We start from the raw sequence: 27473 nt of genomic DNA on the forward strand, positions 1-27473 counted from the left end.
GCATCTGAGCTCCATTATCTGCACCAGCATATTTACTAGTAACTACACATCTGTACAACTGAATTCACCTGCAACTTCCAAAATTAAAGCAGATGTTAATTCTGTGGCAAGGCTACATTTCCTTCTCTGAGCATTGTTAAAAATTGTAATGATCTGCTGACTTGTGAAAAAAATTTTCCTCTGAAAAATCCCCAAGGGCTTCTTCCAAGCACCACACTGAGAGCAGATGGCCAGCATCAAGTCTGCAATTACCAGTCTGGCCTGGCAGTCCCCACAGATCACAATGATACTCTTTTCTTTGTATGGATGTGGGGAGGGAGCAGCTTGACAGATGCAGACAACAAGATATCATAAGCAACAGCACTTTCCACTAAAAACATACATTCAATTTCTAAACCTGTCATATACTCTTCCCATTAATTTTCATTTACATTTAGGTTTCCCCCCTTTTTTCTGTAACATTTTCTTTTCAGCTACTACAAGTTTTCAAACAAGGTGGCAGGAAATCAATAACATTAAGTATACATTGTCAAGCATTGCCAGAGGTGCAAACTTCATGAACTATCTATTGGTGCAACTTTCCCCCCTTTATTTTACTTTGAGAAACCTCAAAAGCAGCTTGTAGCAAAGATCTACTAAAAGCAGGCAAAAGGACAAAGTTATTAGTAAACTGCTAACATGCCTAACAAACTTGCAATTGTATCAGTGTGCCATCCCTCTACCCTGCCCCCAAGAACAGTTGCTCTGTTCTCCCTCTTTAGCCAGGAGAACATCTGATGAGGAGGTGCTGTTTCATTTCCTCTCCTTCCTCGCACCCCTCAAATGGGGAAGCCCTCAAATGGGGGGAGGGGAGAGCATGTTTTTAATTCAAATGCTGCATCTTAAAAATACTATTGTGCAATACTTTAGTGAATCTGATTTGTAAATCTGTATATATACACACCATGAGAGCACTTTATTCCCCTTACATCTCTTAAAAAAGAAAAAGCAAAGAAAAAGCAGTAAGGCTTCAGCCTTAATAACCATTACTATTCCAGGTTAACACCCAAGAATTTGAGTATTTGAGCAAAACCTTTATTTTGCCAAAGCTAATACAGGTTTAGAAATGAAAGTAATCAGAAAGCAAGCTATGGGGACTCTCCTATGGAGCTCCTTTCTAACTGACAGATGCAACAGGAAGAGGGTGGAAAGGATTTCCTTCCTTGTGTGCAAAGAGGCTTGACAGACTTAACTCCGAGGCATTCAGACTTCTCCTCAGGAATGCTCAAGCTCCGCTATAGACTTCTGGCTCTTACACTGATTCAGCATTCCTTACGTCATTTCTACTAACTCCTCCTGTTCTTCCTCATTTCAGCTACCCTTTTTGAAAAATCTACCAGGCATAGAAAGGTGGTAGAGAAAATTATATCACAGTCCTGTTGTACCTTAGTCTTGAAAAAATCTTATGGGAAATAAGGTCTGTGCAAGAAGAAAACCTCAAGCTTTATTACTGCCTAGTCTCACTCCCATTCAGGCTTAATTCCAGTGACACATTCCATACCGAGGGTGCCAGGGTTAGGGAGATGCTACTACCTTAGAGTCTGAACCCCTCCCTGATGAGATCAACTTTGAGAAATCACGATTTAGTCCAAACTACATATCTTTAGATACTGCTGGTTCTCCTTAAAGATCTTTGACTATGTGTCAAATGCCATGCAATAAGTTGTAAACTTATTTTCCACAGAAGAAAGAAAAGAGAAGATAATACACCCCTATATTCCTCCCAATGAGTAAGCTTTCTTTGCTGACACACACAATAAATACCAGAAAGCATTGTCCTCTCATCAACTGCCTCAAATGTTTCTCTGCTTTTACCACCTGTTTATCAAGTGCTGTAGGTAGGGGATATTACTTCCCTGTATAAATCTGGCACTTCCTGTAACTGCAGTTATCAAAAGATCTAACACAAGTACCAAGCTTTGTGGCAGGGATGCAAGTTAACGCACACAACTCATGCAGAAGTAAATTCATTAAACCTCACCAAAACAATTACTTGGTCTAGACAGCAAAACAAAGAACTGCATGCACTCAACAGCTTTGGAAAAGTACTGTTATTTTGGGAACCATACCTTTAAAACATTTTGGATCATTTCTCTCTTAGAAACACCCAAAACTTAACAGTGTCAACTCACCTTCCACACTATCAGAACAGGAGGTACCAATCCCAGTGTCCCCGCTGTCGGAAGCTATACTGTGTCTTCTGACAGGATTGCTTTGACTGCTTGATGAAATGGTTGTGGACTGCCACAGGGATTCAGTACCAGGTAACCATCCCACTGAGGAATAATCTGAGCCTATAAAGAAGGAAGCCAGAAGTCTGTCATTACAGATACAGTACAGAAGTCAACAACAAAATACCGGTCAAGATGAAAACTGAAGCCTATGTTTCACAGTTCAGGTTTGAGTCAGACTCTGCGCCAATGTTTTGGGGGCTTTTTGTTTTTTACTGAAATCCTTTTTTTAGGTGGAAGCTTTCCAAAAACTTCCAGTACATACATTTTTATTATTTAAAAACATGACCCTTAACCTGTTCTGGCACTAACTTTAACAAGACATTTATTATACAACTCCTATCCTGGAAGTGATTCTCAACTCACAGCAGAATTTTGTATTGAAAGCGTTTAAATAGAATCAGAGACACAAACGAATTTTATGACAGAAACCAGTTAAAGATTTGGCCAGTGAAATACAGTCATTTCCAACTGTGTGTAAAGCACATGACCTAGGTGATAAAGCCAGCAATTAAATTGTTAACACTGATATCTAAAGTAATTATGTTTCACTCTTATCAGTGATTTTCAGTTATCAAAAGATACACTACCAGCTCAAGCAGGCACATAGTAGCCACACACAAGCTGTCTTTGTAAGACATTTATCATTTATCCATCTAGGTTTGTTTTATTTTGGTTATTTTAATTTCTTTATTTAAATAATCATTAAAATATTAAATTTTAAAGCACAATTCAGTGCAGCAAACAGTTTCTCTGTTCAAGGAATTTTTGAGAATGTCTGGCCTACTTTATAGTCAGTCTCAAGGGAAAAATACACCACAGAGTACAACCCCAGAGACCATTACAATTTCCAATAGACAATATCTAAACCTGTGCGTTGTTTACAGGCAAAATACTGATCATCATGTTCACACTTCAAAGCAGCTGAGCCACATAAAGATCCTTGGGAAAAAAACATGGCCTGGTCTTGATTTTATATATAATCACATACAAACACCCCCTCTAGCAGTTAGCTTTGCATAACACTTTCAGCAGGAAATGACTCATGAAGTATCAGTTCACATACAATGTCTCTTATGCTACATACGGTTATTTTTAGGTCATTTAAACATTTTCAGCAGTGTCCATCCAAAGTTGTAATTTGCCTCTGCAATGACATCTGCAGATCATTGCTATTTCCAGCTGTACTTGTTTCCCAGTAAATTAAATAGTTTAGAAAAGGATGTAAAAATGAATACATGTGTGTATAACCTACCCCACATACATATGAATTCATGTATATTCCCCATATAGCATATAGATCTGCTAGTCAAAGTGATAACAGCTGCTCACCAAGTCACTTGCAAATTGAGGAATACAGTACATGCCTCCTTTCTGCATGCACTAGTTAACTCTAACATGGCATCTAATACAGTCTACTCTCTGTCAGTAGGTTCTTGGAGGTCACAGATATGCCCGTCCATCTCATTTGTCTCAACTTTATTCTCCTTTGAGGTTACCGCCCCTTCTTCCCTTTAACACGTTTTCCTATCTTTTCTAACTGTCCAGAATCACTCAATGCTCCTTTCCCTTCATTTTATTTTAGCCATACCTTGTGCAACGCATTTCCTTCTCTTCCTTTTTGCTTTTCCTCCCCAAAAGTCTCTTATCTCTTAATTATTCCATTGACTAGCTTTCAAGTGCAAGGGTAAAGCAGCAGAACAGAAGATCAGAGGAGCCAGACATGAATGAGACAGCCATGGCTCACCAGTCACACCCTGTAAGGAGGTTCCAGCCAAGATCCTAAGCAAATACCACTCCAGGTGTCATTCATCATACCACCCTCTCTGTGTCATCATGTAACATACTGAAATGTGATAGTTTTGCATACAGCTAGTGAGAAACTGGGACATTTCTCCCTCTCCTACCATCTAGCACATTTTTCACTGCACACTCTGGCTGCTTTGGGAACAGTAATTTTTCCATCCCTCCCTCTAAATAGGTCTAGTTTCCACAAGAGTTCCACTTCATACTTCTCAAGCTGTATCTAGCTATTCCAGCAAGAGTAAAGTTGACTTATGGGAGCCTGAGCTAATTAAGCCAGAGACAGTTCTGATTTAGAAGACATTTAAAATACATTTATAGAAGAGAAATTTAGTTTCATTTACCATTTATGTTGTTCTCCACAATACAACTCTGGTGACATTTCAACTTTTATGACATTAAACAAGTGTAAAGAGAAATGCAGCAGATAACGCTGTGGTGATTTAATGTGCAGCAGTGGTAGCATTAAGTCTCAAACTCTTTAGATTTCTTCAGTAGACAAATGTTCAAGTACCTATAACCATCCATATACAGCCCCTCCACCTCCCAGACCAGCTGTGTCTTGAACGCCTCCAGCAACACAGATTCCACAACCTCTCTGAGCAGCCTGTTCCAGCATTTAACCACTCTCCACGCAAAGAAGGTTCCCCTATTGTCTCATCAGACTCATGTTCCAAAAATACTGTTGCAATATATCCCAAAAGATGCAACAATACAGTGCAACTAGACTCGACAAAAAGGGTTAACATACTAGGGGGGGCAGTCATCTCCAGAGGGATCTCTGTAGGTACTGCAAGCTGAGGAAATAAAAAGCATCACAAAACATCCTACTATCATCTATTATCAATTTTACACCTACACGCACACAGCTTGGGGACACACCAAGCCCCAAGTATGCTGCTGAAGCACAGAGGTCCAGGAGGACTTGCTGGCACAACACAGCATTAATGCAACACTCTGTGAAGCACCTTTGCACCTGGGGGCAGTTCAGCATTTCTGAGTTAATTCATGAAGCCTGATTCTTGACCTGGCAGGCCTGAAGAGGTAAGCGCTGGTACACATCCATAGCTACACACAGATCAGCATGAGGCCAGTAGAGTTTACTAGCTCTGGCTCAGCACAGGCCTGCCAGATCCCATCTGGCTCTCCAAGAACACACTGCAGTCTCTCTGCACGGTGCTCTGGGCTCCAGAAGGATCTCTCCACTCAGGCACTCCCTCTTGCTACCCCTTGTAATGCACAGCTGGCTGCACACAGCAGGAGAGCGCCACGGTGCTGTCACTAGCATCGTGCCTTCCCTTACAGCCACCCTGTACACAGAGGCATGGACGGGGGCTGGCATGGGGTGGAACAGTCTTTTTCCTCACTCACTGGGCTCCTACAGTTCAGGAGCAGCCTCTGCATTTAAAAGGCATATGTCCCAAGAAAATTGGGTTAGAATTTGACTAGGTAAAGAGTATGTGCTTTTTAACCTATTCTAGGTGTGCCAACAGAACATGGTTGCATGCGATCACTTCGAGAAATGCTTTCTCTTTGCCTCCCACAGAAGTCCTGACATTAAATGTGTTGCATTTTTTAAAAAAAAGACAGCTAATAACATATTCCAGGAGTCTACGTTTTTTAATGTTTCATGGCATGTCTGCATCATGGTTTTACCTTGCTGACTTAACGATGATTCTGCACAATAGAAGGCCGTTACAAAAACAGACTGTCCACATGAAAAAGAGCTTTTCAAAGCTAATTAAAGTCGCTTCCATAAATGGCCAAATAAAAGCAACAAGATAGTAGAAATTGACGCAGTAATTAAGTCTCAACAGTAAGTCATGTGCATCCAATTCAAAGTGCCAGAGAGCAGGCCTCCTCCCCATCGCTCAGGGAAGGTAATTACCCAAGTTGCAATAAGGAAACACAACCCATAAAATAAGACCTTACAGATGTCATTAGTCCAAGCCAGTATTTAAGAATTCATTTATCAGTTTCATTATTTGAAACTGACCTTCCAAGCCAAGTCCCGAAGAATCACCAATCGCTATGCACCCTGTTTTATGTTCCCCATCTCCTTTTCAACAGCTCTTTGTAAATACATGATCTTTCATGCAGCAAACAGCCGACACTAAAAGAACCAAGCATAAGAGGGGGGGAAGATACACAGGAGTCCTCATGCTGCTCAGCTAGCACACCTGCTTTACCCTGCTGCTCTAATCTCAAACCTGCCAATCAACAACTAGTGTCCATCTGCCCAAGATACAGACTGGGGCAAGAAAAGCAACAAAAATTTCTAATAGATATTTGTGGTACTAAACTGTGTATTACCATCTGCCTACAATCACTCCTTACTGGGTCAGGAAAATCTACCTTTCACAGCATTTAATAGAAGAGAAAGAAAAGTAGAGTCAACATACCTGGCTGTGATTTCCAAAGACAAACATGACAAGTAAAATACATCCAAGATCTCAAACAAATCTCAAAGGGAGCCTTGTTTATACAAACAGTTGACTGCGTCCTTGAATTTGGCCAGTTAAACATACTGGCATAGTGCTGTGTTTCCAGCCTAGGCATTTAAAACAGATCAGTTACCTAAGTTTATAAAGTGCAGGAAGTAGATTATTTATTAGAACAGACCAGTTGTTGAAATCTCACTCCACAAAAACATGTATCTTTTTCTGTGTATTACAGAACCATGTCAGCTACTGCTGGCAGGAAGGCACCAAGTTAATTCTGGATCATTACCACTCCTAATTTCAGTGGCATGCACAGATCTCATATGATCTACATATACAAAATAATAACACCACCGTCTTTATATTTGGTTCCTAAAATACCTCTAACATGTTTGAATGTAGAAAATACTATTTTAAGTGACAGCTACAATACTGTTATTTCACCTAGATGCTTCATGGAAAACAACAGCTAAAGAGTTGACTGAGTTTCACAGCAGATAGGTCCTAACTTAACGATACTGATTTCTCTGTTCCCCACCATGACTTCGACATAGTTTGTGACTAGAAGTGAATCACCCGTGACAGCCAGTATAAATTTATACAGTCAAAAAATTCCGAAGAGGACATCTCACTACAGTACTATCAAAACTGACAACTACGCAAAGATCATTCTAGTCATCACAGATGTGACCAGGCTGTACAACAGTATTTCACGCCACGATGGCACTGAAGCCTGCCTGAAGCTCTTTCATGGGAAGGGAGTCAGCTAGTCAGCTCAAACACACTGTCGGTTATTTGTTCACCCTGACCATCAACAACTTTACCCAATACCCTACTAATTATGCTAGAAGATCATACAGTAGTATTCTGAAATAAATCAACCCGCTTACAATCCAGTTTCCCCATGCTTATCCATACAGACCCCTGACATTGCTGAACCTACCCCAGTTGCAACTTTTCCCCTCCCCACCCCCCCTTCTCAATGAATTCTTCAAGGGTTTGCAGTCTCTTCTGCACTTCTTGCCCTGGCCCATCAGGCTGAGTAACCACTCATCTCTTCAAAAGGCAAAGTCTACAAACCAACCCACAAATGGTCTCTCGGTGAACTGTTTGCCGTATTGTAGGAATCAAGTTACTTCAGCTGGAAAATGTTTAAGTTTACTCATCATAGCTGCAACACAATTACTGCTGAAAGATTAAAGAAAACCTCCCTTTGGTGCATGTTTCGTGCACAACAATTCTTTGCCAATAAATAGGCTATTTTTTTCAACTGCTGGAAAGATGACACAAATAGTGAGAAAAGGAAATGGAGGCAGAGGAACTTAAAATGCAAAAACACCCTTTCCAAAAAGTAGACATGAGAACAGATGTCATACTTGAACATATTTATATAGCTTTCAAAAAAAAAAGCTGACCGTCAGCTGATAGAATGGGGCAACAGCAGCCTCCTTCAATCAAAGGTGAAACAAAAGCTGAACTGGATTAATTCAATCTGATATCCTGACACAATAAAAAGAACCAGGCATGTAAATGATCCTTGCAGATACAGGCAAAAAGAAAAGTTATATGGACAAATAAATACCCTGAAAATAATGTTAAAAAACTGGCATCCTAACCCTGACACCGAGACAAGTATTTACTAGGTGCATTTCATCTCTAGGATCCTTCTGCAAAACAAATTGCAACTTTTAATAATACAAATGTTCAAAATAAGTTCCAGGTCTACAATCCAACCTCTTGTCTTCTGAGATGAGCAGTACACTAGTAAGAGGGTTTCTAAAGCTTTCAAGGAAGGTAGCCAGAAGACAGTTTCAGGACCCTTATTACAAACACTCTGGAGGTGGTGGTAGAAGCTCAAAACTCTACCAGCTGGACACGCACTGAGTACCAGAAGGTCCTAGTCCCTCCTCTCACATGAATGCAGCTGAGAGTAGGTGGATGATCCAACTTAATCTAAGTGCAAAAAGACACAGGGGAAAGTGGGATGAAATGACAACTCTACTGAATATTTTCATTTCAGTTTCTCAAAAGCATTTTACAATGTCAGATAGCTGAAGTATGATTCATTCTGAGGATTCATATCCTTTACTAGTGTGCTTTCTTGACAGAGCCTGCAAACTGTTTAAGTTCTCCCAGTTTTTCAGTTGGAAACTAATTAGAGCAATCCTAAGTATGAAGAAAGATAAAAATGTACAGATATAGAGGGAAGCAGGGAAAGAAAAACAGGAATGCATGAGTTTAAGCAGAAGAATATTGAGGGAGAGACCTTTTTACCAGCATTTTTATTTGTACAGCCTGATAACATACAGCCTGGCATACAAAGGCCTATGCCTGTTCTCTGTACTATTCATGTGCAAAAGAATTCACTTACTAGAGAGAAAAACGTGGTAAAATAGTAGAGGAGAAAAATGAAAGTATAAGAGAGAAACTCAAAGAAAAAAAATCCTCAAAATACAATCCTCAGAGTAAACATACACTCAATTGGCAGTATCAACTAGAAGAACCAACCTGACCAGGGTCATATTTTAAGGAATATAAACTTGTGTTCCAATTTCTTAAGAGAACTAAACTTTAAGTAGATTGTGTCACTAAACCTCCAGCTTCTTTTGTCTCCGAATTCCTTAATAAAAGTTAAACCACTCCCCGCCCCCCCCCCCCCCAAGAAATGCCTAAATGTACAATTTCTCATCATAGATAATTATAGCTATGAAACCTTCGTCTACTATACAAAACAGTATTTCAGTGTGACCTTTCACAAGTTACAAATTTTCTGACTTTTTAACAACAAGTTACAAGGCTTCTTGTGCAGGAAAATATGTAATCTAGAAGAAAGAATGGGAACTCTAGAAGAATGCGAACTAAGAAAAATAAAAATGTCAATTTGACAGATGAGCTTTAGAGAATCTTGCCATGGCAGTTAAAGACATAATCAGGGAGCTCACTCTCTATCAACCCCATACATTTAGTCCATACAATGTAAGAGGTGTCCAGCGCTGTCTTTCCAACAAAGGGTCCAGCTGGCTAGCTTATGCCGCTAGCTAAAATGGGTTTTTGCTAAGAATACTGTTTGACATTAGAGCTAATCAGATCTAGTGGTCAGCTGCTCTGCAAAGGCTGGTCACCTTTCCCAGCCACGTATTCGCTGTCACTTCCCCAGCATAAGCCCTGTCACCCCAGACCCCACAGAAAGTGGTTCAGAAACAAACTGTCCCCACTTACACAAAAGGTTATCTGCTAATCTGCTTTCCTAAACTGACTCAGCACAAGGGGTCAGACTAGAAGCAGTGCCAAGGAGTGAGTGGGAAGGTACAGGCACAATTCTGATGCCTAGCAGTAACTAGCTAGTAACTAGGCTTATCCCTACTGCCAAATTGCACATGAAGGCAGATTCTAAATTGGAGCAAGACAGGCAAAAATCTCTACTGGCTTCACCATGGAGGACAAAATCTGTTCAACTAGCATAAAGCTGTGTTCCACACAGCACTGTGCTAGCTAAAAAGGTAGCAAAATCCTTAGACTGACACAGTATGTAATAATGAACTCAGCCTCCCAGATTTCTATTCTGGAAAGTACAAAAACCAAGAATTCAAATTCGTAACACACTATAATTTTTATACAGAGAGCATTTAGATGTAGTCAAATATCAATCCACTGATGAAATTCCTACCCCTGTCAGGAAAGAAAGAGGTTTGCTTTCATCACTGACAGGAGCAAGACCAGGAATTCAGTCCAATTGTTGATGGCACTCCTGTGAGTTTTCCACTTCCAGATAGAGCATTTGCATAAAACAGAACTTCAAAATACAAACTGCAGATGTTTCTTATTTCACATTTGGCACACAGACTACATATATTACCTCATGCCTGCTATGCTGGCTTCCCTCTTTGTCTTTGGACTCAATGCACTATTCACCCCATAGGAACACAAAAACATATCCTTAGTTTCCATTCACTTCTATAGAGTAACTGCAGAGGAGTAAACTACCTTTTAAACTTGGGAAGTTTATCATTTACAATATGAAGAGGGGGACGTCGAGGAAAATAAACACATTAAGTTATGCTTGAAGTTAATATAAACTTCAAACAGCAAGCCCTCAGGACATGCAGTCAGTTCCTAGAGTCTGTTAAAAAGCTGTACATTTGTAGGTGACCAGCTGAATCCTTCTCTTACCAAAAAGCAGTTAATCATCACAGACTATCATCTGTGTTTCAGTCCTTTTTGCAGCTTAGCTTTACTGGTATTCAAAACCATGATCAAGTAAGTTTTTCTCCAAATTATTTGTTATGCCAACATTTTTCTTACAGAATTACCCTTATTCTTCCCCTTTCTGTTTAAAGGGTTAATTCAATCTCTTCTATGCATGGGGAAAAGTGAAGTAATCACAGCTGCTAGAATGAAAGAAAAAAAAAAAATACTAAATGGTTTTAAGCAGTTCCCACACTTACCAAAGTGGATCAAATACAGGAATCTAGCAGTCTTACTTTTTTGAAAAAAGAGCATAATTTCTGTCCTTCATTGTAATCACATATCAGACCTAAAGATATCCTTGACGCTAAAATTAATGGTGGAGAAAAAAAAAAAAAAACCAAAACATTTGATCAACTATAACAATGCTATAATTTTTTCCAGCATTTGTCAAAGAGGTTTAATGTGCATTATACACACAACAGGATCTATTTAATATGGACATACCAGAGACCAAGCCTCCAGTTTTAGTGCATACTAACAGAAGTATGCACATCATGTAAAACATTGTTACATTTGGGATAAAAGGATAAAATTATGGCTTCACTTAGGCATTAGGAGATTTTCCTTAAAAACTTCCAATGCTCATGTCACAAGGCACAACTTTTCCTCAAGCTAGCTTCAGCTTCCACTCGCCTATTCAATGCAAGCAAGGGCAATACTATAGAATTTAACAGGAAAGAGCAGTAGTTTTAGAAAAAAAAAAATCCTTCACAGTATACCCCATCAACCCTACCTAAGATACTTTCAGTCAAAACCAGTACTTCTCATGTTTCCATCGTCACAACTACAATAATTTTTGATGTAAAACTTCATATTACAAAAATTCTACCAACCACACAAAAGCCCTTGTTCAATCAGTTTGGTATTTTTGACAAAGTGAACAGAAAGAGGTTAAGATTGCAACTGTTAGCTTTGTTTTCCAGAAAGTCTCTAGTAAAAGTGATAAAGTTTTAAGTATTGGTATTTTCAATGCGTTTTAGCGCTTTTAGCTGGGTCACTATACTCCCACTTTGTTTTATTACCCACAGAACCATTAGGCCTCTGATCAGTGCTAGTCATGGAAATTTTACACAAAGCATTAATTCTCAACTGTAAGAACATCTCCAAAGGTTCAGAATTGCCAAAAGGTATAAATAGCTTTGCTGTAGAGTAGGCATTCAGGAGAGAATATACCATCTTTTAAAGAAATACAGACCTGAAAAACAAAGTCTTATTTATTCTGAAACATTTGAAAAAGTTGCAGCTTTCCACACCATCTGGAAACTATGCTACAAAAGGAATAAAGCAGACATTAAAAACATAAGGATACCTCATAAGGAACCTCAGATCCAACTCCAGGATGATTCAAGAATGTTTCTTGTAAGAATACTACACCACCAGTCTCTTAACATACTACGAAGTTGAAAGTTTGAAAAGCATCATTTACTTTTCTATTTGTATCTGCTAAGTCTACTTCAAGTATTTCAATCAATGAAGAGGCAGCACGACCCTTTTCTTGACACTACTTGCACTGCCCTTTCTCAGCAAGGCTGAGATAGATTCCTACTACCTTTCCAGTCACTATGCATTATTCTGGACCCATTTCAACCTGTATGTGAGTCCACTAACTGGTAGAAGCGACACTGTCCAATGGGATCAACATCACTTTTTCCTGATCCTCTCTTAATCTTCCTTGGCCTTCATGGTAAATCTGAGGATTAACTATATACTTCCTGATGTCATCAGCACTGGCAAAGCAAGATTGTGCTAGGAGATTTTTCCACTATGGGTCAGCTGAATGAAGAGCCAGATGATTTGACACCAGGTATTCTGCACCCACCTGACATCAGTGTAGATGCTTCCTGCAGTGATGTCTCCCACCGGGGTCAGGCAACTGCAAATCTCCCCCTCAGTATTTAGTTAACTTTATTATTCTCCTGGTCCAGTTCCCCAAATCAGCTTGTCATAAGGTTGAACAAGTGCTAGAGTAGGCACATGGGAAGCAGTAAGGATGCGCAAGCGAAGGTACCCAGAGGTGTGGGAGCACCCCCCCATTAGATTATTTTAGGTGTAAAATGAAATCATGCCCTGCAATCCACCCACATACACCTCTCCAGGCAAAAGGAGGACTTTACCTGTCACATCTTCCCACGTTTCAGGGACTTGAAAGAAAAAAATTCTCAACAGTTGCCCTTCTTTTATTTGTGTTAATGCCTCCTTTTACAGAGGGGCCATTCAATTATCAAAAACCAGCAAAGATCCCTGGGGAATGAGGACAGAAAGATGCAGTGCCCCTTACAGCATGGCTGGCTGCAGAGAAATAGGTCACTTGAGCATAACTGTGCAATCAATAGGATGTTCAAGACCAGGCAACCAAGCCAGATGCTGCAAAGAACTATGCCCAGGGAAAGCTAGCATCCTCAGGAGCGATTCCACAGGGGTCAGCAGTTTCAGAGCACATGAGGGATGATGAGTCAGGATTAACACAAATCTAAGCATACTTGTAAACCTATTTACACAAGTTACTCCCTGCGGCATGTTCTCCTGTTCTTCAGCCATCCACCTCTGAGCCTCTGCAACCGATCTGCAGTCTCCCATGTGTCACACTTAGAACCTCCTCAACTTGCCCTAGACAGCAAGGAACTCCCATGTGGCAGCCTAAGACAGAAACCAGAACCTTATTACACTTCAGTACACCTTCCAACACCTTCCCTCAGTGTTGGCAGGAATAACCTTCAGAGCTATACACAGTATTATTCCAGGTCTACCAGAAGAAACACTCAAAACATAATGGCTTCCTCCTTCAGTTGTACCAGGTGCAGGTGCCCTGGCGTTGGCAGGGGGCTGTGGGGCGGCCTCTGTGTGGAGCGGCCGGGGCTGCCCCGTGATGGACACAGACCGTTCCAACCGGCTCCAACCAACCCACCCACCGCAGGGCACGGCTGAGCCCCATGGCTGAGATGGTGGCATCTCTGGGAAAGCAAGAGTGAAACACTGCCTGGGAGCAATGACTGAGGGGAAAAAAAAGCGTGAGAAACACCCCTGCAAGCCCAGAGCAGGAGGGAAGGAGGACCATGAGCTCTGGGCACCTGAACAGAGATTCCCTGTCAGCCCCTATAGAGACCAGGCTGGAGCAGGGGAAGAGAATGAGAAGGAAGGAGTGTGGAGAGAAGTTACCATGGACTGACCCCATGGTCAAGTCTTCTGGCCATGATGGTAACTGGTAAGTAATTTTCCTGTCTTCAACTCAACTCACAAGCTTTTCCATCCTATTTTCACTCCTGCCTCACTGAGTGAGTGGCTGGGTGAGCATCTGGCAGCCAGCCAAGGTTAACCCACCACACAAGTCAGGAAGAAAGCCACTTTTTGAATCACATAGCAAATATGCTGAACATGTTTTAAAGGTAACCACAACCACAGTGAGACTGTTTAGCTGTCGGTGTACAACTCCAAGACACATTTAGGCATCTGAGAGACTTACTGACAACTACAACCAAGTTAGCACTTTCTCAGCCAAAGAACAACCAGCATGGGAACTGACAATTAGTTTAACTCTCCAACAATTAAATCACAGGCAAATTACATGATAAAAACTAACATCCAAAAGAGTACAAGAAGGCAGAGCAGTTGATATTGAACAAGTGTAGTACTATCCCTCTCTTCCTTAACTAACCTGTCTACAACAAACAGGCTTCACTTCCAACAATGGCAGATGATCACCTCTGGCTACAACCTCAGGTCATGCAAAACTATTTGATTTAGGAGGCTTTCAGCTATTCTTATCACCATGAATTGTTACTGTATTTAGCAACTTCTCCATATTCTGAAACGCATGGCTTCTTTAACAGCTATTACATGCCTGGCTAAAATCTTAGCCTAGATAATTTGCAGCTGTAACAAGCAATATTTGGTGGACATAAATCCTAGGCCTTCTTTGGGGAAACTACAGGTGCTCCTAACTAGTGCTTCCTTCACCACCATCCCCCAGTGCAGACATGATAGCTCAGTCTGCTTTTTACTATATACTTATTCTGTACAACTATTTAAAATTAATGCATTCTTCTCAAAATCATTAAACATTACTTCTTCCTTTAATTAAAGTTTTAAAAGCACAAACTTACTGAAACTACAGGTCTATATTCAGTCAGTAAACTTTTAACACACAGTTAACACAGAAGAGATGAGAAAATTGCTAACCCCTAAAACCAACAATACAATATACAGTTACATCTATCACTCTTTTCTTGCTAAGCAGTTAAGACATTCGTGTTCTGTACATATTAAAAGAGTGGATACTATACCCATAGAAGTGAATCACCTGAAGGGGTGAAAAAGAAGGGATTGCTTTTGAAGGGAAGTAACTAACTCCTGTCCACCACCACTCAAACACACAATGTCATTTCACATCGTTGCAATCTATGGAAGATAGCAAAGGCCATTCTAGCAGCCAGTCTTGCAACTGGAACATTACATTTTTAAGCTTGGATGATCAATCTTTACAGTGCACCATATACATACATACATATATATACACACACTTGTAACCAGTAAACAATTGGAAGTCTACCCTTGGTAACACTAACTCACCATTTATTACCTTGCCTAGCCTGCGAAGATAAACCTGCCTTCTCAAGATGTCCTGAGAGCTGCCACATCCCTGGCTGCAGACCTCCAACAGCAGAACAATAAAACTTGTTACATAAATGAAATCACAGATTTCTGTCCCCTCTCCATCCCAAAGGATGAAAAAGAGTGTGTTGGCCCCATCCTCCCCACTCTGACTGTGTTGCGAAGCTGCCTGTGAAGTCCATGGGTACCCCAAGGAGGCAGCACCCCATGGGGCTTATGTGTTGTGACCTTACTGCTGCTGACACTTTGAATATGACATCATTAAACAACCTTTCAGATCCATGTGTCACACTCACTGCCAACAAGGGTTAAGTACAAGAACACAGGCGACTTCTGGGATTTGCCTTACAAACAAATGACATTGCCAGGGCTCTAGGAGCAGAGGGGTGCAGGCTACTATTTTTAGGGAGTGTCAAATCACATCTTTTTGAACACCTAGTTTTCACCACTTCTCGCCTTTGTCACCTAAACAGCCAAATTTCCAGCCAAATTTCAGTAGTGGTCAACTATTTGTAATATTAGACAGTGGAGAGAAGCTCGACTAGAGGTAGTACAGTTTGCTGAAAGTAATAAATACTTGCGATTTCATTTTAAAGTGTTTGTTTCCCTTTCCACAGGCATCTGTTTGGCACATACAGCCTAACTGAATGAGGAACAACACATCTAGATGAACACTTTCATAGTCTTAAAAAGAGTTATTAACCAACTGTTCATTTCAAAGGATGGTCTAGATGAATAAGTAAAGGGATTGAAATACTGTATACCCTTCACTGCAGCTATATAAATTCCTGCAGCATAGTGGGTAACTACTATCTTTATAGAGGTATAAACTATGCTGCAAGGTTTTCATGAACTGTTAAATGCATCAAGAAGACTGAAAGACTGTAAGTCAATCATATACATTCCAGAAATAGCCACTGAATTTTTTAGGACAGGTACCGAGATGGTAAGAAGCTGAATTTATTTTGTATGGGCAACAAACTTTGTCATTAAATTCGTTGGTTAAACGGGAAGCACCTAGCTAAAAAAAAAAAAAAAAAAAAAAAAATATCTCAGCGGCATGCAAACAAGACAGCACATTTTTTTCAGAGAATGCACTCTTATTGAATTGAAAAGCAAGAATAACTTGGAAATGACAAGAGGGAATAAAACTGGGGGCCACAAATTAGTCACCAAGAGTATCCTTGCCCATTACATTTTAAGAAAATGGGAATTAATTTGCATCTATCACTGAAAATCTGTTTCAGAATGCTTCAGTAGGCGCCTATAAGATTTTCAACAGGATTTCTAAATACCCATACCCATAGATAACTAAACTAGCAAAATAGAATGCTTTTCAGTAATAAACACAGTTTAACAAGAATTAACAAGTTATTAACTGCAATGTTCTCACACCAATATTTAAAAGACAATCAGAATCCACAGCAAGCAGTTGCCATTAAAGAATTAAATATATTTTGGCAAAAGAAAAATTCCATAAGCTTGAAAAAATAAATGCTTAAACTTCTGCTCCCTAGCAGGATGCTACTGTTCCGCGACAAAATACTTTTCCCATAGACAGCTTCCTTCTCAAAAAAAAAAAAAATCTAGCCTGACAATAATGTAATAGCACAGGATCTTGGTAGCCATCATCCCTTCATTAAAATATCTGCATGGATCTAATTAACTTCTTCTTTAGAGGGATTACGAACCTCACAAAACAGCTTCTCGACTCTTTCAAAGTAAGACTGATCAAGGAAGGGACTACTATGTTGGAAATCACAATGCACAGATCAGTTCTCAAGGTGAAACCTTTATCTACTTGCTTTCTAAGTAACCACCACTTTCCATTAGACTATCATCTAAAATTAGAGATTTTACTACAAGTTTTGCTACCTTACACTTCTACTGCTCATAGATAAACATACATTTTGAACTTCATATTAACCCAGAGTATTTAAAGGGCAGAAGGGGTAGGTGAGGGAAGAAAAGTAACACACAAAATTCATTCTGAAATCATAAAGACAGTTCTGTCAAATAGGCAGAAGTAAAACATTTACCCAACAACTGACTGATCGGAATTGCTGACAAATTCAGCACAGTACTAAAACACTTTATTTGACCACAGACAAAATGAGGACACTGTAACAAATGGCACAATCCAACGTTTGCTGAAACAAATGAAAAATGAACACCAACAATCTTTGTAACAGTCTGAAGTTAGTGTCAGTGTGCGCTTGTGATATGACCTTCTAATATTCCTGCCCCAAACACAAATAATCAAGAAATAAAACACCCTAAATCCCTGCAGTTTCTATCAAATTAACTGAAATCTCTGCACCTATTTCAGAATATCCAGTATTTTTGAAAGCTGTAGCACAAAGATAGCATAGCTCCATTCTTTTGCAGAAAGCATTAAAAAAAAAAAAGGCAACAAAAAAACCTGTAACTCTTCAACAAGGCAAACGTATTACACACAGAAATAACTAACTTGATAATAGCACAGGAAAAAGGAACAATGTCTTCTTTCACATTATAGGGACTGAACATTAGACTACTTGTAGAGATTCAGGCAGCTGCTGAGGACGTCTTAGCAGCTCTTGTATTTGCAAGAAAAACCCTGTCAGTCGAAAGCAAAACAATCCTATTGTTTAAATATGTCAACTAACTGTATACACATTATGCAGTCATATTTTGCAATCTCAAAATTAAAACTTGAACCCAAATTTCTGAAGGGGAAAAAAAAAATATTCCAATCGTTAAAAAATTATTCTAACACTTGTAATGGCGGAGCCAAACCACAGACCTTCACAGTGATCAATTACTTCAGTAAGTCAAAATATCTCAAAATATTTGCAGGAACTCTGCCAAAGTAAAAGCAGGTGATATAGCTGGTAATATTTTCAAATCCAAAGACAAGGGCATCCAAAGGAGTCGGCACCTAGTCTTACCTGCCCAAAAGTAATGCTGGTACGGCTCTGCAATCAATTCATCTATTTTCCTCTGCCAGTTTTGACAGCCTTTACGGCTGAAAGTTAGCCGGCTGCTTACAGGTAGGATGTCTTCCCAGTAACAACCTAACTCCAAGCATAAAATTTCAACGTATCCCTGCCAACCTGCCGGAACTAGGCTCTAATTAATCCAGGGACAGAAAAGAGGTGAGAAAATAATAATAATAATAATAATAAAAAAAAAAAAAAAAAGGCTCGACCGATTTGTTGCAGTCTAAATTTAAAACGACAAGGATAAAGGGAAGCGCGCTTCCAGCCTCTGCCTAAGGGTACACTAACAAAACAGGGAGAGAAAAAAACGAAAGCCCAAAACAAGGAAACGGATTATGTAGGTTAAGCTCAGCTTTTATCATCCGCTGCCAGGTCCAGCTAAGTAAACACCGAGCCCCCCGGACGGGCGGCCCGACCTCAGTAGCGGCCGAGGGAGGCGGCGGCGGGCCGGCCCCCGCGCCCTCTCCGGGAGGCCCCGCCGCCACGTCCCCCCTCACGGAGCCGGGGCGGGCGGCAACGCTTCCCGCCCGCCGCGGGAGGAAGCTGCTTCCCCAGGCGCCTCTGTGGGGACCCGGGAGCCAGCCGGGCCGAGGGAGGGGGAGCGGCCCGCCCGCCTGCCCCACCGCCGCTGCCCCGCCGCGGCGGGGCCCTCCTGCCTCCCTCCGCCCCAACCCCATCCCTCCCCACCCCGCCGAGACGCGCAGGCGGCGGCGGGGCCGCGGGGCTCCTTACCCGCCTTGTAGCCGCGCAAGCCGAGCTGGGGGTGCAGCCCGCCCCACATGGTGCCGGGCCGGACCGGGGGGGCCGCCGCTCTCCGGCAGCGGCGGCGCGGAGCTGCGCGCTCTCCGGCGGCCCCGCGGCCCGGATGGCCGGCGGAGGCGGCCGCGACCGCTGCCGAGGGAGGTTAGCGGGGGGCTGTCGCCGCGGCGGTGGTGGCCGCCTGCCCTAGGGGCGCCGCAGCCATGGCGCGGGGCCGCGGAGGGCGGTGGGACCTCGCCAGCCCCTCGCGGGAGACAAAACTTGCTTTATTGCGCTGCCGCCGCCGCCTGCCTCTCCGGCGCTGGGAGCGGGGCGGAGACAGGGGCGGGAGCCCCGCCGATGCTGCCGCTGCTCGGGGGCGAGCCGCTTACATAACCCGGCCCACGGGGAGGGGGCGCGGGGCGAGCGGCCGCGGGGAGCCGGGGCCGGGGCAGCGCCGGCCCAGGGGCGAGCCCGCCCGGCCCAGCGCAGGCCGCGGCCCCCGCGCCCCGCTCCAGCCCCGCCGGGGCCGCGGAGGTGGTTTGGGCGCTCCCGTTGGCCTCGGGTTCATTAACTTACTGGGCCCCCGGCCCGCGGCTGCCGAGACCCCGGCGGGCCCCGCGCTTCTTGCCCGCTTAGCCTGGGGTCAGCAACAGCGGGTAAATGTCATCAGGGAAAACGCTTAACTGAAAACACTTCATTTGGTATAACGATAATTGGCGAAGAAAAGTGAAATGCCTTACTCCAGAATTACAGCATTTGAAATACCCAAGGCCCGTACTTGCAGACTTAGTAGAGTTTATACAATTTTCCTGTATGTTTTTGGTTTCGTAAGAAAATAAAGTGGAAAGAAGAATTGTTAACGATCAGTTCCACCAAAAAAATCCTCAGTATCATCATAAACTTCAAGCCACAGGACTGGAAACAAAATGCTTCTGTCAGCAATAATCCAAACCCACTAAGAGGCTCTCTGCTCCCCCCCCCCCCCCCCCGCCAAGTTGCTTTGAGCCTGCTGCAAATACTTCGAGAGAGAATTCTGCAATAGCAGACTTCATGTTACTATTGTTTGCAACTGCAGCCTTGCGGTATCCATCATAAACTACCTTCTGAACAAGTGTACCCTGACTCAGTCAACAATCCACATTGTTAGACAAAAACATTGAGGAGAAAATACTTGGATAGCTTCAGTGTGATCATTCCAAAATTACAAAATCCACCACCACCAAGATAAGAAAAGCAATGCTTTATAGACAACGTTGCAGAGTACGATGGATGCAACAGCTTAGGGAGGTGAGGTGAAGCAGGAGCAGTGATGTGTTTGTGTGGAAACATTCACAATCAATAAATAAAATCCGGGTTCAAACACTTCCTGCTGACCCAATGCATTTTTAATTAGTAGCTGATGATCACAGAATAGCTTTTATCTCTTTGGAAAGTTATGTTATATTTGAGCACAACTCATATTTTATTTATGCCTAGCTAGGTATTCATAATGTACTCAGTAGAAGAGAGGCCTCAGAAGTACTAGCATGAGCGCATAGAAACACTGCATATCGTTATTTTGTCCTCTTTCTTATCTGTACAAAGCCCTTATGTACTCACTGAAGACCTAACATGATATGCATTCCTTACCAGCTCATTTGAACTATGGAGTCTAACTGTTGCTAGGTGTTTTGCAGGTAGAGTTGTAGGAACACAAGCTTTAAAAAGTTAGTAAATACTGAATAAAACCCCAAATACTACAATGCCAAGAGATCCTGTCAAAACCTTCAACCTCTAACTAGAGGTCATCTGAATGCTAAAAGGTCAGAAGCATTTTCAAGAAGCCACAAATACTGGCCCACAGTAGAAGACCAATGCAGGAAGCTAAATTATTGTTGATAACACCTCAATGAAATCATCCAGCCTTTCAACCCTGAAGCTAATTTCAATACTGAAGAATGTTTGTGAAAGAGAGCATGGTAGGTAAACATGAATATAAGAAGGAAGAATAAAAGCTAAGGTATCTTGCAAAACACTCAAGACCAAGAAACATGTGAACAGCATAGTTCAAGACCTCTTTAAAGGACTTGTTGGATAAACGTGTACTTAGCATATTTACAGGAGGATGCAGTGAGCTGTGAGGAAGCTGAATATCAAGAAGGGGAAGCCATCTAGCAGCAGGCAAGCAGAAAAATTACCTTATCCCTGCTGAACTCGTGAGTTTGTGATGCTGTCCTGTAATGCAGCTGCAAGAATCCGGTGGCGTATCACGACCCCAGAAAGCTGCATGCCCAGAAAAGGTATGTTAACAGTTCTTCCATCTCCTAATATATGTCACTGATGTGTTTTTATGTGCCTCAGTATTGCCATTCATGGAAGTGTTACAGTTTCCTATGTACCTTCTGTCTGCTTGTGAACAATACCACAGAGGAAAAAAATGAATAAAAAGGCCAAGATGAGGTTGACAGAACACAGCCAGGTAGTCTGGCTTAATCACCTCTGACAGCAATGCCATGTCTTCCAAGATATCCCCACTTGGGCGTCTGCTTTGGCAGTACTTACTGCTCAGAGCAGAAAATTTTAAAAAAGTGCTTAAATTTAAGCGGTCAGATAACAGAACCTGAGACACGTTCATCCTTTTGATTGGGTTTTAAGTTATTTTTAGAGAAACTGAATGTAATTAGTAGAGCTTTTTAGCTACAAATAACCTCAGTGTATCTGTCTGGAAGCTGGACCAAACTGAAGACAGTACTTTTACTCTGTAAATAAATTTAGCTTGTTAATGCTTTATGCACTATCCAGCAATGTTTTATGTCTGCAGTCTCCTTATGTACACAGTTCTAGACCCAGAGCAGTATTTGTTTTAGATTTTCAAAAACCTCTTGGAAAAGTGTGCTAACAGGTGTGGACCTCCTGCAGACATGAGTTTGTGCTTTTTAATGCTGCTGAATTAAGTCCCTACTTTCACCTGTCAATGCAGGGGGTGCTGAGGACACCCCAAGCTCCTCTTCTTAGTGAGTCTCTGTTGTCCCACCTACCAGACCCAGTTGTGCAGAGGTGGTGGGCAGTCCATTCTATGTGCACCCGTCCCTCTGCGCCTAATGGAGCCTACCTACACTAACATGACTTCCATTAGCTTATCACCTCTTACATCACTTGGGTTGATAAGAATTAGGAGCGTGGCAATCTGTGTGTTCCAGTGCTGCCCCACTCAAGAGAGGTATGAAGGTCTCAATACTCACGGCAGCCTGGTATGAGAGAAAACTCGTGTAACCTTACATGTGAATCAACAGGAAGTGGAAACAGCCTGCATCCCTGGATAATTACTGTGAAATGTGAGGCTCCAGACAATGAATGGACTCAAGTTCTTATTGTCTGAAAAGCCTTCTCTCCACCTCTTTCTTCTGACACAAACTCCACCCTCTTGGCAGAATCAACAAAGAAAAATAACAATAGAAAGTAACAGCTTAAGCATTGGTACTAGGCAGATGCTGTCTCATTAATGTCAATCGCAGCCCATCTTACCCAAGGGTTTGTGATCTATTTCCAGGTTCAGAAATCATGTCTCTATTTTTTTTCCCCTGAGTAAAAAAATAATGCTCTAAATGAAATTAAGCTGAAGCATAACCTCTGAGAGCAGCATTTTTCTTTGATTAAAGACAGTATTTATTCTACACACTTGCTTTCATATTTAATAGAATTAAAAGATTATTAAAAAGCCCAAACACTAAATAGATATTGTTCCAAAAGAATGCAGACTATTTCCCCTATCTAATTAAGACATCCAGCATGTGTTCATTCTATCAAAAAGCAACAGTGGCATTTCTGCAAGCACATCGGTATTGTAAATTACTTTGAAATTAAAATCACAAATTTTCAATTCAGTTGCTTCACTAAGCACAGGAATCCTTTTCCTCCACCCACAACTTTTTCACTTGAACACTGTGTCCTAGGAAAGTCCAAGCAGCCTTTAAGAAGCTTTAGAACAATTCCTCCTGCTTTGCAAAAAATAACTACGTATGTTGCAAAGCGAGATGTTAAACTCTATTGGGTGGCACTATAATTAAGAACAAATTTGCTTACCTCATAAACGGCACCCCTGCTGGTAGGGGCAGGCTGGCCTGCAAAAGACTGAAATGTTCCACTAAAAGTACATTGCATGCAGTGCACAGCATCAACAATAAACTGTGTAACCTAATACCTGCAAAACAGGCGTCATGGAATAACACACTCTATACAAAGTTTTATTTTTGCCTTTTCTGCAAACAAATGAGAATGAATGTCTTGCACAAAAGAACATCAATGGATACCAAATTGAATCTGTTTTGCCCTGCGCTTTCAGTAACAGCTTATACCATGGGAGAGAATGAAGCCAAGCAGCTTGTTGTACCATAGCTACGGTTTATTACCAGCCTCCTGAAATTTCAGATTCTTCTTAATGTTCCACGTTTCAGAATCAGATTTTTACCTGTGAAATTCTAGAAGACCCTTGGGAGTCAGGGATTTCACATGTCATTACTGGTGGGTGGGTCAAACACTCTTTTTTTGTGTGTCATATCATTTTAAAATGTCTGAGAGATTTAAATAAATTCTGTGTCATCAACTCTGACACTGCAGGAAGAAGAACATCTGCAGGGGGTTGGATCCAGTGACATCTAACCAGTAACCTGTGAAGATAATCATGACCTTCCCAAGTGTGTTTTTCTAAAGGGGAAAATTTTTAGTTCTGCTATTGTACCTTCCCTTTTCTCCATCCCCTCCTCTCCCAAAGTCAGTGGGAAAGAAGGGGAAATACACGTGACTTGGAAGGATATGGAGAAAATATGTGAAAACCTATAGGCTGGAGGTAGGCCTTCTCCTTCTCCTAGACTTACGGGTTTGGCCTCTAAAAACTTTAAATGCCCGTACCAGAGCAGCAAGCCTCCTCCCCTAGCCCCAGCGGGACTCACTAACGTATTCAGCTTCCTTGCAAGACACTTCACATCCACAAAAAATGTTTTTAAAAAATTGTTTCTCCTCCTCACATTGCATGACTTTTTTGCAGTATCTCTTGTCTTGTTCTTGAGCCCACTCATGTCACCTTCACTTTCTATGAACACACAATCTGATTTTAGGAGCACCTATCCTTTTTTTCCAGTTGGTCTAAGACAAAAAGAGATAGCAAGCTATAAATCCTCTTGAGAGAGAGGACTGACAACTCTTGGTGATATTCTACATCTATTATGATGCTGAAACATCTGATGAAGGCTGTATTTGGGACCTGTTGCAGTCTAGAGGCTTCTTTGTAATAATTTATAAAAAATTTGTAATAATTAATAGAAAAAATATAATTTGCCGCTTAATATTATTTGATATTCTTTAGAAAGACAAGCAAAATAAAGAAAATGAAGGCATGAGATAACCGTGCTACCAGTCATCAGACCAGGCAGGCACAATTCAATTTCAAAATGGCTATACCAAAACCCTTTCAATGTGTGATTACCAAAACCTGAACTTATTGTATTTACTTTTCTGTGCTAAAATTTATGTTAAGCCTAAGAAGCCTCAGCAGTGCTGCATTCAGGTTTTCAATCCAACAGCCACTGGCAATGCTTGAGTTTTTACAGCTGACATGTTACTTGAAGGCAGTTGTATTTGACTTTGTATTATACACAGACAAATGAGTGCAGAAGGATAAAGCATTAGATGATGATGCTATATGATAATTTGCAGATTTTTAAGCTTTATGTAGGTTAAACTCCACCTCAAATGTGAAGTAACTCCCATATTAGAAGAACAAAACAGCACTTAGCCTGACCTGTTTAAAACCTACCTGCTTCAAAGGGTAATCAAAAAGCACCCCCCTTGTATGCAGCCACTGAAACAGACTGTGCAGTGAGGTTTTCTGCTCCAACTCCACCTTGGCACAGAAAGGAATAAAACCCATCTTCCTTTTGCAACAAACATCCCTGCTGAATTATACAGCTTTTGAGAAATACAGAATTTAAAATCACAAGTGACTGTGAAGGCCAAACACACTACAGCACAACCAGCCAGCGATGCAACACTGTATGAATACTTGGAAATGGAAGTTTCTTCCAAGTGGCCAGCATTATCGGCTTATAGCCTGAAATATGTAGTTTACTCCAAGTCAGAAAAACAACCTATGAACATTATTTAGAAAATTATCTGGTCACTTGTGTTTGTGCCAAACCTAGTATTGCTGCAAAGGGATGAAATTTCAGTAAAGTCAATGGAGTTATGCCAGTGCTTAGTTTAGTCAGCTCAGTGCTGTCATATGCCCATATGTAAAAGTCGAATGGAAAAATTTATTTCATGCTTTTACTATAAATATAATTAACTTCATGAAGCTCCCTACCCCATTTTTTTTCCTCCATTGACTTCTATTCTACAAAAATCACTGACACTGATTCTACAATAATTCACTACTAGCTACTATAATAATGTATTGGTATTATAATACTTTGTATTCTCTCAGCAGTGAGAGGTCCATGCCTAAAATGGCAGGTATTCTATGTTGGTAGAATAAAATCCAGTTTAAAAGGTCAACTTTAGACCCACCCAGCACACCCACTGCAGATGTCTCAGAACCAGCGCGCTCCCTGTACAGTGCAGGAGGGCCAGCAGCCGCCGGTCATGTTACTGCTGGGACCTTCCCAGTGTGCAGGACAGGCAGCCTTAGAAAACACTCTGGTGTGTTTGCTTTTATCTTGTGCGTTATATCCTTCAGTCTTTTTAATAGCATTCTCACATTAAACTAATAAATATCTCTATTAGCACACACTTTTTTAGACAAACCCAGTTCACCCAAAAACGGACAAAAAAATGACAGAAATGCTAAAAGTGGACCGTACTAATTTGTACTGACCACAGTGCTCATCAGATTTGTTTCATGGGACCTCAGGGTTAGTATATGACATATGTACACATCCACCACAGTATCCTTAGACTGTTTTGCTTTTGACTTAAAATTAACACAGACGAGAGTGCTTATTAAAAGTAACTTTGTGACTCTGGCTTGGCTGTAAGATCATTCTACAGTATTCTACTTTTAACACATTGCTTGAGTGACCAAATTGATCTGGAAGGCATTTTAGTAAACATGCAACCTGATCTTTGGTCACAGAGAAAACAACAAGAAATGGAGCTTCTAAGTGAGCATAAATGTACCTAAATAAAAGAAGCATAGAAGTTTAAGTATTGTTGCTTAAATTGTTGGGGACTATCTCACTAATTTAGGAATCCCACAGTTTAAGAACTGAACATCACGTAGTGCACCGGTGTACCATTGTAATACCTCAAATAACAATATCTGGTTAAATCAATTAAAATTGAACTGAAGAATCATAATTCCAATTTTCTGATTAATGCAGGACGTTGCGGTACAAAGATGCTCTATACTTTGACCATTTAGTTTTCAGTGTTACTATCTTCTGAGCTGTCGCAGTTTCAGCTGGGATAGTGTTAATTTTCTTCCTAGTAGCTGGTACAGCCCTGTGTTTTGGATTTAGTGTGAGAATAATGTTGATAACACACAGATGTTTTTAGCTGTTGCTAAGTAGCGTTTATACTAAGTCAAGGATTTTTCAGCTTCTCATGCCCTGCCAGCAGGAAGGCTGGAGGGGCACAAGAAGCTGGGAGGGGACACAGCCAGGACAGCCGACCCAAATTGGCCAAAGTAGTATTCCACACCATACGATGTCATGCCCAGTATATAAACTGGGGAAGTTCTCTGGAAGGAGCGGACTGCTGCTCTGGGACTGGCTGCTTCTGTCAGTGGGTGGTGAGCAATTGCACTGTGTATCATTTGTCTTTCCTGGGATTTATTTCACTGTCTTTTCGTTATCTTCCTTTTCATCATCATCATCACTATCATCTATTATTATTGTTATTGCTATTGTTATTTCATTTATTAAACTGTTCCTATCTCAGCCCACTAATTTTACTTGTTTTGGATTCTCCTCCCCATCCCACCAGGGGCTGGGGTAGGAGTGGGCGAGTGGCTGCGTGGTGCTTAGTTGCTGGCTGGGATTAAACCACAACATGAGCCAAGCATCAGAAGGTCACTCCAGAACATGGGAAGGTCCCCCTAGCTTCTGAAGGAATACTGATTGCCACCTATTCACAAGGTAAGTAGCTTGACCCATCCAAAAGAAATGCATTAATATGAAGAGATAAATAGCCTACCAAAAAAGTTCCGAACTGGCTGCATCCTTACAAAACAATATTATGTATATGCTCCCAATGTGAAAATTTAAAAGTACAGAAAATATACCAAAACAGACATGACAAGCAGTGCAGGATGCTAAAATAGATAGCAACACATATACATTATGAAAGTGCAAGAGGCAGTCATACACAAGAGTCCCATCTGCAAACTACACCAGTAAATGCTCCTTGAA

General features: G+C 41.3%; 1 protein-coding gene across 2 annotated transcripts in view; it reads right to left on the reverse strand.

Moving 5' to 3' along the window:
• The window catches only part of CEP85L (centrosomal protein 85L), a 121653-nt gene extending 102240 nt beyond the window's left edge, over window positions 1-19413 (reverse strand). Inside the window, exons 1-2 of one of the 2 annotated variants that reach the window (XM_074896201.1) lie at window positions 19084-19413; window positions 2172-2333 (exon numbers count right to left, since the gene is read on the reverse strand). In XM_074896201.1, the coding sequence (XP_074752302.1) occupies window positions 2172-2333; window positions 19084-19132 (211 nt within the window). In that variant the 5' untranslated portion in view covers window positions 19133-19413. Of the gene's footprint in view, window positions 1-2171; window positions 2334-12071; window positions 12330-19083 lie in introns of those variants that run through there. The other variant, XM_074896202.1, reaches the window with a different exon arrangement.
• Between the last annotated feature and the right edge of the window lie 8060 nt (window positions 19414-27473).

This window comes from Athene noctua, chromosome 1 (assembly GCF_965140245.1).
Source record: "Athene noctua chromosome 1, bAthNoc1.hap1.1, whole genome shotgun sequence".
In the NCBI taxonomy this organism is placed as follows: domain Eukaryota; kingdom Metazoa; phylum Chordata; class Aves; order Strigiformes; family Strigidae; genus Athene; species Athene noctua.